General features: G+C 58.1%; 1 protein-coding gene across 2 annotated transcripts; it reads left to right on the forward strand.

The window, feature by feature from the left end:
* Nucleotides 1-4,119: 4,119 nt before the first annotated feature.
* WFIKKN2 (WAP, follistatin/kazal, immunoglobulin, kunitz and netrin domain containing 2) lies at nucleotides 4,120-15,249 on the forward strand. 2 transcript variants are annotated; one of them, XM_066364582.1, is made up of 2 exons: nucleotides 4,120-4,230; nucleotides 12,329-15,249. In XM_066364582.1, the coding sequence occupies exon 2, from the start codon at nucleotides 12,431-12,433 to the stop codon at nucleotides 13,847-13,849; it is 1,419 nt and encodes a 472-aa protein (XP_066220679.1). In that variant the 5' UTR covers nucleotides 4,120-4,230; nucleotides 12,329-12,430; the 3' UTR covers nucleotides 13,850-15,249. The 2 variants fall into 2 exon arrangements, with proteins under 2 accessions (XP_066220679.1, XP_066220677.1); XM_066364580.1 differs by lacking the exon at nucleotides 4,120-4,230 and adding an exon at nucleotides 8,635-9,285.
* Nucleotides 15,250-15,452: the final 203 nt, after the last annotated feature.

Below are 15,452 nucleotides of genomic sequence, written 5' to 3' on the forward strand. Positions count from 1 at the left end.
CTTCACTGGGGTCTGGCAAGGGTCTGGCCTCCAAGCCACTCAAAACCTCTGGTCCTTCCTCAGCTGCAGCTGATTGGAGGAGGTTGTGATGAAACCCAGCAGTCAGTTTTGATTCTTTTAAGCAAGGGCTACCCTTGGTGGCAAGTCTTTCTTTTTTACTTTCAGGGACATCCATCTATTCTTTCTCCTCCTCCTCCTTCCCCTCCTGGCCCCTTCCTCCCCTTCGCATATAACCCTCACTGACTGGAAGGAAGCAGAGGGCAGTCACTGGTCGGCCAGCCATTTCTCTGTCCGCCTGCAGTCACTGCGGGAAACGGGCGTGGCTGCCATGTCCTCTGTTCTCCATCGCCCTCTCCAGCTCCAACCCACGAGCAAAGGGCTGCCCCCCCCCCCTCGTGTGTGATAGGTCCCTAGGGTCTATCTGAGAGTGCTCCACCCCTGGGCACAGTGGCCTCAATACGGACTTCCTGCCCTCCTACTCATCGCCTCTGTCTGCGTCTAATACTTGCCACCTTTCAGAGTCTAACCTTAAAATTAAGTCAAAGCTCTCCACACTATATGAAGCCAGAGGGATCAAACCCCACCTACCTTAGCCACCTCGGCCACTGGTTACTTCTCTCTCTTTCAGGGCTCCAGACACCTTGGCCTTGCCGTTGTCCTGGCTCCGACTCTCCTCACCTCTGTTAGACCCTACTTCCTCTGCTCAGCTCGCTCGTCCCTCCTTATATGCCCTGGCCTCCCGCACTTCTTCCCAGCATGCACCAGTGTGAACTGGATGCTTGTTTATACAATGAGCCGTTCTATGCCTTTCTCCCCACCTGGACTGTGAACCTCCTGAGGGCAAAGACTAGATCTCAGTGATTTTTAATCTTTTCCATCTCATGGCACACATGAACTAATTACTAAAATTCTGTGGCACATCAAAAAATATATTTTTTGGCCTGGCCTGCGATGGTGCAGTCGATAGGGCATCGACCTGGAATGCTGAAGTCACTGGTTCAAAACCCTGGGCTTGCCTGGTCAAGGCACATATGACCCGCAATCAACTATGAGCTGAAACTTCTCATCCCCTCTCCCCCCATAAAATCTTATATATATATATAAAAAATGGTTGGGCTTTTTGCTGATGTGACAATAATATAGGATCTAGACAGCTTCCCAGGTGCCAGGACAGGGGTCATTAGTCAACGCAGCTGGTCCCGAGGTCAGCTTGTCTGGTTCTGCTGCTTTTCTGGGTCTGGAGCTGAAACACACGGAGGCCTAGATGTGTTTGATGCGGATCAGAACCTCACTGTCCTGGGGGCTTAATGCCTCTTCTCCAGCCCCCCCCCCCTTGATGGTTCCCCCTCTAAGGGGGTCTGACCTGCATGACTAGCAGCATGCCAGGGAAGGAGAGGTCAGGGGAGGGTCCGAGCTGCATGAGCCCCGACATGCGAGGGGAGAAAGTTAGCCTTGGGTGAGGTCCTTGTTTCAAGTTTTGCCTGTTGCTAGGCACCCAGGGTTTTCTACACTGTGCCTGGCCTATTCCTTGCTCAGCTCACGTCTGTCTAACTGCCTACCACACTTCCTTAGAGCAGGGTTTGGGTTGTGAGGCATTCACTGTCCACTGAGGAGAGTTAAAGCCCTCTTCCCGGGTACTCCATTTTCCCAGCTTCTCACTGGGGATTGCAGTCGTCAGCAAGATCTGCTTCAGGCGGTGGCGCAGTGGATAGAGCGTTGGACTAGGATGCAGAGGACCCAGGTTCGAGACCCCGAGGTCGCCAGCTTGAGCGCGGGCTCATCTGGTTTGAGCAAAAGCTCACCAGCTTGGACCCAAGGTCACTGGCTCCAGCAAGGGGTTACTCGGTCTGCTGAAGGCCCGCGGTCAAGGCACGTATGAGAGAGCAATCAATGAACAACTAAGGTGTTGCAACACGCAATGAAAAACTAATGATTGATGCTTCTCATCTCTCTCCGTTCCTGTCTATCCCTCTCTCTGACTCACTCTCTGTCTCTGTAATAAATAAATAAATTAAAAAAAAAAAAAGATCTGCTTCATGAAGCTGACCCCATCCTCCACTGTGTGGAGCACCCTGCCAACTTCGTCCAGGGGCTGGGAGGCTGGCTCAGCCAGCTCAGTGTAGGTCACTGCTATCTCACAACCACAGGGATCTCTGAGAATCCTCATTTGTCCTGCACATCAATTGAATCAGATTCTAGAAGCAGAAACTAGTTTACAGACAAGACCAGAGGCTGCAAAAATGAGACATCATCCCAGTCGATGGGTCCTAGGAAAGGTCATGTGGCAGATGCTGTGGATTGTCCACGCAGAAGTCAATCACGGCTCTTTTCTCTCTTGATGCAAAGCTAGAACCATCACCTTTTCAGACTCCCTTGCCGCTAGAGCCGTGTGACACAGTTCTGGCCGGTGCGCTGTGGCTGGGAAGCTCTCAAGAGAGCTTACCTTCCTGAATAAACAGACATGCTTCCAGGGGCTTTGGTCCCCCCCCAATCTGAGTCTGAAAGGAGAGAGTACCTAGGGATGCAACCATCATCAGTGTTGAGGACAAAGCCACATGCTAAAGGTGACAGAAGAGAAAAGACAGGAGCCAGGGCCCTGAGGAATTAGCTAAATGGCCTTGGACTTCTTGTTCTGTGAAAAAAGTAAACTCATTATTGAAGCCACAGCTACTCAGGGTCCCTGTTACATGCTGCCAAATGCACTTCTAATTGACAGTAATTTTGAGTGCTTATCTTTAACCCTCAGGATCACTGGGCTCTTCCTGCCACAGAACCTGTGCCCATGCCCGTTCCGTGCCCATGCCTGTCCCCTTCTCAGCGACCACAGTAGTGACACCCATCTACAGTCACCCCCCGGACCATTGTCTCAGTTCACTGGCACCAATGCCAACTGTCGCACTTACTTTGCAGCTGGAGCCACACTCCAGGTGCCAACCCACCCTGGGCCTCTGTCGCCCTTCCCTGCTACACAGCCTGGGGCTGTGTCTCCGGCTAACTCTGGGTCCCTGGCAAGGGAAGTGCGGTCTTCCTGGTTCACTGTACGACCCAGACCTGGATGCCCTGGGGGGTAGACAGACCACCCCCGGCAGCTGGACTGCCCTGCCAGCATGTTTCCTGCTCTTGTCCCGAAGTCGGGGCATTTTGGACATTTCAGGCAGAGAGAAAGGCCTGGACGGCAGTGACCCACTGTTCTGGTTAGCCTGGGACTAAGGGGCTTCCTGGGATGCAGGAGCTTCAATACTACAAGCAACCGGTCCAGCCAACCAGGGCAGCATAGCACTTTATTGGTGTGTTTGGAGGACATTAAAAATTCTGTACAGCTAGAGCCAGCGGAAGGGGAAGTGTCCATGGCAGAAGGCAACGTCTGTGAGGGCCTGAAGGGGAGAGAGCACATGCAACTATTGAAGATCAGAAAGGGCAATATGGAAGCCTCCAGAGTTTGCAAGAGGAACAAAAGATACGACTGGAGAAGTAAACTGAGGCAGAAGCTCGTGGTGGTCCAGGTTCAACGCTTCGGCCTCCACTGTGAAGGTGTGGGGAAGCCATCCCGAAGGCAGAGACCTGAAATCACTCAGTCGGGGGAAGGCCTGTTTCTCACCCACCCTCCCCCCACAACCAGCGTGCATTCCGTACCCTCAAAACGGGTCTTAGGGATGCATTTGTTTCTAGACAACGTGTGCCCCTTTGCTCAGCAGCGTGCGGGTACGCAGGGAGAGCCAGGAAGCGGAGAGCTCATTTCTCTCATCTGAAGGAAGGGAACAGGGAGGCAGAAAGGGCAGGAGCGGGGGAGTGTGGACTGCTGCGTAGCCAGGGGAGGCTTCCAGGGGAGGCTTCCAGGGGAGGGCAGGCCTGAGCGGGCGGGAGGCCACGCCCCTATCTGTAGCATTCCTACTGGGCCTCAAGGCGGGAGGAGCGGACACAGGGGCCGCCGCCCCCAGCAGAGCAGAGCAGAGCTGTGGAACTGACACCAGCCCCGCATCCCCGCCGCCTTCGAGCCTCTTCTCTCCCGTGTTTGTCTTGGCTCAGAGCTGCTTGGGGCTGTGTCAAGCAGATTCCACCAAGGCAAAGCTGGAGGAATCAGGACGTGCAATCACAGAGGAGGGAGCTGAAAGGGGCCTCGGATGGGGACGTGGAGGTGGTCACGCAGTGGATGACGGCAAAGCACAGTGAGAACCCAGGAGTCCCGAGTCCCTGCATGGTGCTCAACCCCAGCACCATGGAGCTGCCCAAGTGGGTGAGGGGCCGACATGGGGCTGAAATCCACCCGGCACCTTGACGCCCACCTTTCCAGGGAGGCACTTAAGGGCTTGGCGGTGTCCAGAATTGTGCTGAGCCTGAAGTTGTGGCTCCTCTTCTTGCTTCATAACATATAGATCTGTTCAGACAGCATACTCCAGCTGCCAGAGACTGGGCCCCACCAGCAGGCCCCCCTGGCTCAGGCAAGAGTCTAAAGGAGGCCCTGCTGGCCCAAGGCGCCGGGCCATGCCCACCACGCCCAACCCCTTAACGCTCAGATCTGGGTTCAGTGCCGCCTCCCCCGGGGCTCAGCGTGGACCCCCCCATGTCCTGCTCTGCACAGATGCCGGTGGGTCACGTGTCCCACAGCTGAAGGCCTCCCCCGGCCGTCCACCTCCACCATCTGCTGAGGCCCCATAATTATTCCGAGGCCCGGTGCCGTCTCACTCGGAGGGGAGAGTTCACAGCACTGTAATGTAACCCAGGCCCACAGCCACTCGGGCAGGGGGTCCCCAGCTGGGTAATGAGCAGCTGGCTTTATTGAATCCCTGGCTCGGGTTTGACTAATCACGGCCTTTCACCAAGACAGCCCAGGCCTCCTGGGAACCCATCTGAGCACCCTCACTAAGACCTCCTCCCCGGAACCCCAAACCCTGCTTCTCAAATCCCTCCACCTCCCCAAATATGCATAAATGACAGGATCAGCACAGGAAGACCCCCCCCCCCCAGGGGGTTGGTCTCTCCCATCCATTTGGGAGAAAGCATTACTTTCTCAGGTCTGGGGTCCCAAAATGGGCTGCTGGTTTGGCTTTGCTGGGGCTGCCCCTCGTGGGGCACGACCTGCAGCTCCCACCCCCACCCCATCTCCTACACCCCCTGACTTCCCTCTCCTCCCCTTTCTGCAGGCCTGGGCCCCGAGGAGGGAGCGCTTTGGCGGAGAAGGCTGTGTCCTGGGCCAGGCCTTTCCAGGCAGAAGTGGAAGAACCCACCTCCTCGGCCGGCGGGCCACAGACTCCCGCTCAGGCTGCAGGACCCCCCCAGGTCATGGCTGAGCCGTAGCCCTCGGCCTCTGTCCCTCCTCACTGCTCCAGGACCTCACTTATTCCTCTACGCGCTCTTGCACGCTTGTGTTCTGGCCAAGACTGTGCCTTCTCTCTGAACAAGGACTGCATCTATCTCTCTATGTAACAGAACTTAGCACACAGTAGGTGCTTCAAAAGCATCAAGTTGGAAAAGAGGAAGGAAATGCTTCAAGGGGCAAGAGGTTTGGTCTGCGCATGGATGACAGGGCACTGCGGTGCTGGCGGGGTGCCCTGTGGGTCTCCCGTCCCCACCACGTGTGTGGCCGGGGTCTCCCGGGGGGGAAGAGGCCTGGCCCGTTTGGTAAACGGTGTCAGCTCTGCTGTCCTGCCCAGGCCCTAGCTGCTCAGGCATGGTGATGATGAGGGTGAACCTAAGGTCAAGGGTCAAGCAGAGTTCACTGCCCCAGCTGCACCTGAACTAGGCCTTGAAACTATCCTGGAGGGTGTGAAGGGTCTGGGGTCCCCCTGCCCTTCAACAGGGGAGCAGGCTGGGGGTTCTCTGAGAGGAAGTCAGAGCCCCACCCTCTCTAATGGAGCTGTGCCCAGTGTCCCTGGGCAGGGTGAAACGCAGGGGACACCCCTGAGGGCAGACACACCCAGCCAAGGCTCCATCCCCCAGAGACCAGCTCTGGCCTGACCGGCAGTGGGAGTGGGCAGCTGAGTCCTCGTTTGTTCCCCGAGGGTTGGTGAGGGTGGGGTCCACGCCGCCCCCCAGGAAGGTTGGAGGGAGACAGAGTCAGACCGAGCCTGGTTCAGGGGGCTGCAGGAAGGAGGAGCCCGGGAGGAAGAGACTTCAAAGCACTTCCAGAACAAGCTTATGAATAGGCGGGGCTGGCGGGCGGCTGGCAGGGGCCCTCCTCCAGCGGGGCCTTCCTCAGGGTGCTGGGAGTTTGGACGGGGCCCTGGGAGAGGAGGCCGCGAGCCCCGGCATCCGGCAGGCCCAGCCTAACCCCTCGGTGACTTGGTTTCCTCTGGCTCACCAGAGCTCACAGCAGCCTCTCCCCGGCACCCTCCCGGGACCAGCCAGAGGGTCAGCTGTGATGATGTCGGTGAAAACCCTGTGTGGGCTCCACGCCCTGATCAGATGTTATTTATTATTCTGAGCTGTGTTTTGGTGGGGGACTTGGAAGGGGCTGATGGAGAGAGATGGAGTTCTAGGGCCCCTTCTTTCCCAATACTGTTCTGAGGTCTCAGAGCAGCGTGGCCAGGCGTGGGGCCCTGGGTCGGAGAGGCCTTGGCTCTCCGCAGGACGGGGCTGAGCGAGGCGTTCTCCATCAACCTGGAGCAGCGGCCTCGGAGGTCAGCTGTCCCAGCTTTGCGGCAGGCCCCCTCCCTCCCACCTCCGCTCTGTGTCCCTCCTTCATCCCCTCACCCCCTCTAATGCTCTCAAGCGACTCCCCAGAAACCCTCCTCCTCTCCCTGGGTGCTTGTCCTCTCGTAATGGGGCTATGACATTTTTTTTTAAGTCCTGTTTAGAAATGTGTCACCATCCATTTCCCTTTGTGATGTCAAAGGAGGCTGCACAGACCGCGTTCGTCCAGCGTGTGCTGGGGCCCCACTCCGAGCAGCTGGAACACGGGTTTATGAAATTACAGAGAATTCAAAGCAGGCGGCGTCACCCGCTGTCTGGCTTCATTACTGGGACCGGCCTCGGAGGGAAGTTTATTCCAGTAATTTAGAGGATTAGGATCTGACACCCTTCATTAACTCTTTGACATATGCAGAAAAGACAGATCTTGCAGAATGACCCGCACGACGGGAAGGAATTGGCTCAGGTGCGGGGAAGGCAACACACCACCCCGAGAGGAAGGGAAAAGGTCTGCAGGGTAGAAACAATGGCCACGCTGCCTTCTCGCAGTCAAATTAGATGGTGACATCTAGCCCTGAGGGGAGAGGGGACCTAGGAAAGGGAGGGCGTGGGTGCAGGACTCAGTTTTCCCATCTGTAAAACAAGAGCAGGGCTGGGACCTCCCAGGTCCCTTCTGGCCCTGACAGGTGCGGTGCCCACCTCATCCTGGGGACATAGCAGCTCAGATGCCGCTCCCCAAATCCTTTACCGTTTGAAAAGGTGCCCCTCTCCTTGAGGGATCTGTCTCCCCATCTCTTATCCCCTGAGGATCGACTCACCAAGTCAAGAGCATTTGACTGCCAAAGCACTCAGCCTGTCCCTTTTCCGGTGGCATTTTAGATAGGAGCCATTTCCTGCCAAATGGGAGAGAAGCCACCTCCACGCCCACTCCCAGCAGCTTCCGGCCCTTCCTCCAGCCCCCTTCCCAAATACAGCCCCCTTGGTGTGTCGCAGACTTTTTGTCCAGCCTGGAAAAACCAGAGTCTGGGCTGTACCTTGATGGCAGTTCTGACAGATGGGGGTGGGCGGAGCGGGTTCCAGAGGTCCCTGCCCGTCCCCCGCGACCCGTGTCCCCATTGCCCGTGTTAACGTGGAGTCACAGAGCTGTGCGACACCAGTGAGTTGTCCGGCATCTCTGGGCATCCTTTTCTCCGCTCTACGATGAAGACACAGCTAGCTGGTCGTGAGGATTCAATGAGATGGTGCCTACGGAGCGCCTGGCACTTGTGAGGAGCCCAGTATGTATTAGCCATCAGTATTGCTGTCACTGCTTACTGTGGGCGGCCTCGCTCTCGCGGGCCGTGAACCTTCTCCCTTATAAAGTGGGGGGGAGACAACTGAAAATTGCCTGACACCCCAAAAGAACTCACGGAATGCAGTCATCGAGCCACACACACAGCAGGGCCGCTGGGCCGCCCAGCGCCGCCCTGAAACTCGCGTGGGTTTCTCGGAGCCACGAGCCTGTCAGTGGAGGAGCGAGGAAAGCGCGCTGTCGCGGCTGCCGGCGAGCCGGAGCGTATCTGGTATGCGCGTCCGGAACGATTTCGGGGAGATTCATCGAAGTTGGAACTTGAGACGTATGGTGCCCAAGACAGAGAGATAGGGAGCTGTCCGTGCGCACCCCCCTCCCAAGGGACCTGGTGCTGGGGTGGGAGTCGGCTTACACAGCGTGGCCAACGCTCCGGCCCGCCCTGGAATGGCCGTGAACTTGTTGTTTTTCCACGTCATTTGCTCTCAAATGTACTATCAGGCCGGGTGATGCTAACCCTGCCGCTGAGGTCCCTCCTTGTAACAAGCGATTGTGTGTTCTTCAGAGGTGGCCCGGGGAGGAGGGGGACCGGCCGAGGAGGGGGAAAGGGAAACAAACCGCTCCTCTGCAGTGAGCTTGCGTGTGCTGGAGCCAGCTCCCCCCACCCCCCCACCAAAGCACATGCCATTTCTGGCCCTTGAAGGGGTTAAAGGCCTCCTGGAGTCAAAAACAAGCAGGTGTCCCACCGTGCCAGATACGCCGCCTAAACTGCTTCCAGCTTTTTTTTTCCCCTTCTGCAACAAGTCTGTGATCAGCCACTGGACAGAGGAGCCGGCAGCCTGCCCGTGACAGGCATCAGGTCAGCTCGCTCCCACTCGAGTGGCGCCCAGGACACAGATCCGGGCCAGGCCCCGCCGGGCTCCTCTCCCTGTGTGCTCAGGAGAGGGGCTTTCCTCGCACAGACCTCTCTTCTCTCCGAGGCCGCGCAGAACAGCGGGCTCCGCTGACTCGGTGCAGACAGCCGCGGCAGCCGCAGCCTCACCAGCAGCCGGGGAGCCTGCTGGGGGCGGAGTGCAGGTGTCTGCAGCCCCAGAGGAGGAGAAGGCCCCGGGGGGCCCCAGCCCCTGGCAGCGTCGCAGGGGAGGTCTCTGGCCACTGCAGACCGCACCATGTGGGCCCTGGGGTGCCACCGGTTCTGGTCCCACTGGGGGCAGGTGACAGGGCTGCTGCTGCTGCTCGGGGTGCCCCTGAGAGGCCTGGCACTGCCGCCCATCCGCTATTCCCACGCTGGCATCTGCCCCAACGACATGAACCCCAACCTCTGGGTGGATGCGCAGAGCACCTGCAGGCGGGAGTGTGAGACGGACCAGGTGAGTGGGGACCCGGAAGCCTGAGGGGGACTGCACAGGGTGTCAGTGACGAAGAGTGGAAGCCACAGGGTGGAGACAGCTCAGGAGTGCCCTGCAGGGCCCAGGGACGTGAAGTAACTCAGGCCTCAGACCACATGGGGATAAACAGGGTGTGAGGTCTAACTCTGAGGCCCAGAAGCAGAGGTGAGTGCGACATTCAAATTCATCAGGGACTGAGGGTCCTCGAATTCTGGGTCTCACGTTTGCTGCAGGCTGCTCTGAGCCAGGCCCATGCCAGGCACATGTGTCAGCAGCCCACTGACAGGTGAGAACAGACACTCAGAATGGTGCAGCAAGCTGCCCAGAGGCCCCTAGCCAGGGATGGGCTTGGAGCCTGCATCTGTCTCCCAACAAAGCCGAGGCTTCATCTGGCCTCCAGACCATCTTCCGAGGAGTCTGGACTATGACGCTGGGAGCAGACCAGGCTGATACGGGAGGCGGGCAGGAACTGCTCTGAATAGACTCTCTGGGTGTCACCTGGGAGGGACATGGACTAAATTTCAGCCTGCCAGATTTCTCGGTCCTCCCTTCCCTCATCAGAGCACCCTGTAGCAAACAGGGCAGGCCTGGTTCAAGGGCAATTCTCGCCCAGCTCCTGAGTCCATGGTCATTCCTGCCACTTTGCCCAGCAGTTAAGAGCCTGCTGGTACCTGGCACCTGCCTGGGCAGAGGCACTTCCTGCCAGCTTGGCCAGCTCCTGGGGCTCAGGGCTGGGCTGGACATCACCAGGGAACATGAGAGACCCTGGTGCTCCATCTGCCAAACTCATATAACCTACAGGAGAGCACAGGATCCCTTGGAGAGATTTCTGCCTCTGCCTCACAGTGCCCAGGGGACAATTCTCAGGCTTCTCAAGCCCGGTGCTGCCAGTGAGCAGTTGGTGGTGCGGAGAGAAGGGAAGATAAAGAGTGTGTGTGTGTGGAGGCGGGGGGCGGGGGGGGCAGAGCATTTCCATGTTGCTGACGTCGCGCCCTCAGTTGGCCACATTTGCAGGGGCACCTGTTTCCCTGGCACAAACTGGCCTGATCAATTAGGGGACAGCAAGACTCTGGCTGATGTCATGTGCCTTGGAAAGAAGACACCTGTGTGGGGCTGGGGACTCAGACAGTTTATGGGTACATTCTGGGCCTTTAAGGAAAACTAAGGTCTAAGAATTCCCTCTAGATGTCTCATGCCCCCAAATACCCTCCCCGTGGTCCCTGAGGACCCAGCCTTTCCTGGACCTCTGAGTCCTGCCGAGCTTCCAGGGCCAGAGCCTCTTAGAGACCGGAATGGCCCTCTGGCCACAGAGCAGGTTGTCCTGCATACCCCCAGGTCCCCTCCTGCGTCCAAGCCCCCACTGGGTCTTTCTCCTTCAGACCCCAGCTCTGAGAGCTGCCCATCCCTGTCCAAAAGCCTCCCCTGGTGCAGCCTAGAAGCCTATGCCAAGCAAGGGCTGCAAAACAAAGTCCTCATTCTGAGCCGAGAGGGGGAAAACAGTAAACAAGTCAGGCAGGCGGGCTCGCACAGCCCGGGTGGGGGTTCTTTCCCCCTCTTAGCTGATGTGGAATGTCAGAGGCTGAAAGAAAAGTCCGGGCCGCAAGAGGCCAGGCCTAGTGGGGAGTAATTCAAAGAGCTACTACCAGGCAGGATTAGGAGCGGTGCCCGCCGGCCCAGTGGGTATGATGTGTTATTGTCGAAAACACCACGTGAAATTTTTGTTTGCGTCCACCCGGAGCGTGCTGCTAATTTCGAGGAATTAAACTAATGCCTTATGTGGCTCCACAAAGAATCGAGGGAATTACAACCGTGAAAGTCCTCTGACAGCCTTGCTGACCTTTGCCACCCAAGGGGACGTTTTCCCTTGTTGATTTCCCCATGAAATGTCCCCACGTGGGAACTGGGCACCAGGGTCTGACGCAGCGCACGGTGGCGGGCCGGGTGTCCTGGGTCTGTCCCGCCTGCCCCTCCTCTTGGCTTTGGATGAGCATGAGCCCTCATCACGTAGAGCCCACAGCTTCTAAAGTGCGTGTGGACAGCCCCGAACATCTGCCCCAGCGGTGTCCCACCCTTCCTTCTCGAGGTTTGGTCTGACCTCTTCCATTCGACCGGAGCAGCCTCACCCCAGTGGAAAAAAGACAAAAGGCATTTGTTCCCCCCTAGAATTTCTCTGAGGTTGCTACATGATATATGTGATAGAGAAGGAAAAAAACTTCATTTTAGAATTCCCTCCACCTGGAGCTTGAAGCCCCTTTCTTCCTTCCATGTCCCAGCCCTGTGCACTTGGCGTCATCTCTCTGAGGCTCTGGATTCTCACCTGTAAAACTGTAGTAAGGCCTGACCAGGCGGTGGGGCAGTGGATAGAGCACCGGCCTGCGATACTGAGGACCCAGGTTTGAAACCCCAAGGTCAACAGCTTGAGCTTGGGTCACTGGCTTGAGCGTGGGATCATAAACATGACCCATAGTTGCTGGCTTGAGCCCAAAGGTTGCTGACTTAAAGCCCAAGGTCACTGGCTTGAGCAACGAGTCACTGGGTCAGCTGGAGCCCCCTGGGCAAGGCACATATGGGAAAGCAATAAATGAACAACTAAAGAGCTGTAGCTATGAGTTGATGCTGCTCATCTCTCTCCCTTCCTGTCTGTCTCTCCCTGTCTGTCTGTCTCTCAATCTCTCTTTCTCACTAAAAAAGAGTAAAATTGTAGTAAGAGAAAGTCCCCTCTGAGAGGGATGTGGCTGACTACTTCTCACACTGCTGGCTGTGTGGCCTTGGGTAAGTTACCTAACCTCTCTGTTCCTCAGTTATCACCATCTGTGAAATGAGGAAAATAGAATATCCAGCTAATGCTGATAGGCTTGCGATGAGCATTAAATAAGTTGGCAAATATAAACATTTTTAGAAGAGGGTCTGGCAAGTAAACAGTAAGTGTTCTGTCCACATAGCTATTATTAGCAAAAACATTTTACTCACGACAGAGGAACAGGTATTAGCTCCCCGCTCAGGCCTCTGATCTGGCTCTCTCCAGGAGTGCGAAACCTACGAGAAGTGCTGCCCCAACGTGTGCGGGACCAAGAGCTGCGTGGCAGCCCGCTACCTGGACGTGACGGGGAGGAAGGGCCCGGTGGGCATGCCCAAGGAGGCCACGTGCGACCACTTCATGTGTCTGCAGCAGGGCTCCGAGTGCGACATCTGGGACGGCCAGCCCGTGTGCAAGTGCAAGGACCGCTGTGAGAAGGAGCCCAGTTTCACCTGCGCCTCGGACGGCCTCACCTACTACAACCGCTGCTACATGGACGCCGAGGCCTGCTCCAAGGGCATCACCCTGGTCGTGGTCACCTGCCGTTACCACTTCACCTGGCCCAACACCAGCCCCCCGCCTCCGGAGACCACCGCGCACCCCACCACGGCTTCCCCGGAGACCCCTGGGCTGGACGTGGCCGCCCCAGCTCTGCTCAACCACCCCGTGCACCAGTCGGTCACCGTGGGCGAGACCGTGAGCTTCCTCTGCGACGTGGCCGGCCGGCCCCGGCCTGACGTCACCTGGGAGAAGCAGCTGGAGGATCGGGAGAACGTGGTCATGGGGCCCAACCACGTGCGCGGCAACGTGGTGGTCACCAACATCGCGCAGCTGGTCATCTACAACGCGCAGCTGCAGGACGCGGGCATCTACACCTGCATGGCCCGCAACGCGGCCGGGGTGCTGCGCGCCGACTTCCCGCTGTCGGTGGTCCGGGCGGGCCAGGCGGCCGCCACGGCGGACAGCGGCCCCAACGGCACGGCCTTCCCGGCGGCCGAGTGCCTGCAGCCGCCCGACAGCGAGGACTGCGGCGAGGAGCAGACGCGCTGGCACTTCGACGCCCAGGCCAACAACTGCCTCACCTTCACCTTCGGCCACTGCCACCGCAACCGCAACCACTTCGAGACCTACGAGGCGTGCGTGCGGGCCTGCCTGCGGGGGCCGCGGGCCGTGTGCGCCCTGCCCGCCCTGCAGGGGCCCTGCAAGGCCTACGCGCCGCGCTGGGCCTACAACGGCCCGGCCGGCCAGTGCCAGTCCTTCGTGTACGGCGGCTGCGAGGGCAACGGCAACAACTTCGAGAGCCGCGAGGCCTGCGAGGAGGCCTGCCCCTTCCCCTGGGGCGGCCCGCGCTGCCAGGCCTGCAAGCCCAGGCAGAAGCTCGTCACCAGCTTCTGTCGCAGCGACTTCGTCATCCTGGGCCGCGTTTCCGAGCTGACCGAGGAGCCTGACTCCGGCCGCGCTCTGGTGACCGTGGACGAGGTCCTGAAGGACGAGAAGATGGGCCTCAAGTTCCTGGGACGGGAGCCGCTGGAGGTGACTCTGCTCCACGTGGACTGGACCTGCCCCTGCCCCAATGTGACGGTGGGCGAGACGCCGCTCATCATCATGGGGGAGGTGGACGGCGGCATGGCCATGCTCAGGCCCGACAGCTTCGTGGGGGCGTCCAGCGCCCGGCGGGTTCGGAAGCTGCGCGAGGTCATGCACAAGAAGACCTGCGACGTCCTCAAGGAGTTCCCGGGCTCGCACTGAAGCCCCCCCTGCCCCCGCCGTGTCCCTTCCCCACCTACCCACCCTGACGCCCCTCAGTTAGCAAACTGGGCAAGGTCAGATTCGACAGCTTAGGCCAGCAGAGGAGTAGCAGTCAGAGAAAGCCACCAGAGGATCTTAGATCAACTTCTATTCTTTGGGTTCAGTAAGGGGCTCATATCTTGTTTAGCCGAGGGGGACAAAAGGAGAAGTCAATAGACACTTCCGAATTATTCCCGACGACCAATCTGCGTGGGCATTATTCTTCTCGCTTTGCTGGCCACCCTTTTCCCCTGGCCCTCCCCGCTGCCCTATCCCCAGCCAGCCTCCCAGCCAGGGTTCTAGACATGGCGGCTGCAAGGTGGTCCCAGGAATCATGGGATGAGTTTGTTTGCAAAAGGGGTAGGTGAGAAGAGAAAGGAGGGTCCAGAGGCTCATGGGACAAATTCCCCACAGCTGCCTAGACCACTCTGAGCAGAGGCCACTTTGTCCTCGGGGCTCATGGGCAGTGGGAAGCAGGTGGCACGGTCCAGCCCCGCACACAGCTTGCCCTGAGCGGAGGCTGCTCGCCGGGTGCCCTTGGGCCGTGGTCAGTCTGCACCTCGGTCAGGTTGGCCCTGCGGTCTCTGAGGCCACCAGCAGAAGACACGTTTCTCATGCTTCATCTCCTTGGCTTTGTTGATTGGTTTATTGTTTTTTTGATTTATGAATTCAGTTCTGTTCAGTCTAACTCGAACATTTACTGAACATTTCCTGGGTGCCAGGTGCTAGGACCACAAAGAGCGGTTAGTCACCCCCCAGCTCACAGTGACTGAAACACAAAAGTCCAAATCCAGGGGTTCCCCCAGCGGCAGACCCTTGGCTGCCCCATCCCCCCCAGCTGTCAAACGGTTTCATTTGACAGTCAGTGTGCTTTCCTCTGTCACTGGCCTCCTCGGACATGGAGCAGATAGAAGCCCCAGGACCTGTTTTGGTAGGAAGAGAAAAAAAGGAAGAGGAAAAGCAGGCAGGGAAGGGGGCTGGGGACCCAACGGGAAGGGAGGGAGGAGGGGAGGCAGGCTGCAGAACAGAAGGAATGCTGCTCGATACTCCCATCTGGTGGTGGCCTCAGGAACTGCGGGGACCTACACAGAGGTTCTGTGTGGGGTCTGGGATGCCAGGTTTGGGGATGTGGCAGCTTGTTGGTGATTTTAGTTTTTGGACTTCCTGTGCAGGTCCAGCCACCCACTGCTAGATGAAGGATTCGGAAAACCCACTGTCAGCTCTGCCGCTGCCCCCCAGTCCTTCCTCAGCCCTTCATTCTACCCAACCCCTCCAAAACTGAAGGTCATGGTGGGGTGTCCTTGTTTCTTCCTCCGTCGTAGGGAGGAAGACAGCAATTAAAAGCTCATAGTATCAACAGGCCTTCTGTGTGATTCCTTTGTGCAAATGTGTGTGGGTGCATATGTGTGTGTTTGTGTGTGTTTGTGTGGTAGGGAGAGAGTGGGTGGTGTCATTGGCTTTGGTGACCACGCAGGAGGGAAGTCTGGCTGATGGGACCATATTTGGGTGACAGAGAGATGCTGCTAATATTTGGCCCCCTTTGCAGCTCTGAGGGTCCTTACCT

The sequence above is a fragment of the Saccopteryx leptura genome, chromosome 2, assembly GCF_036850995.1.
Source record: "Saccopteryx leptura isolate mSacLep1 chromosome 2, mSacLep1_pri_phased_curated, whole genome shotgun sequence".
In the NCBI taxonomy this organism is placed as follows: Eukaryota; Metazoa; Chordata; class Mammalia; order Chiroptera; family Emballonuridae; genus Saccopteryx; species Saccopteryx leptura.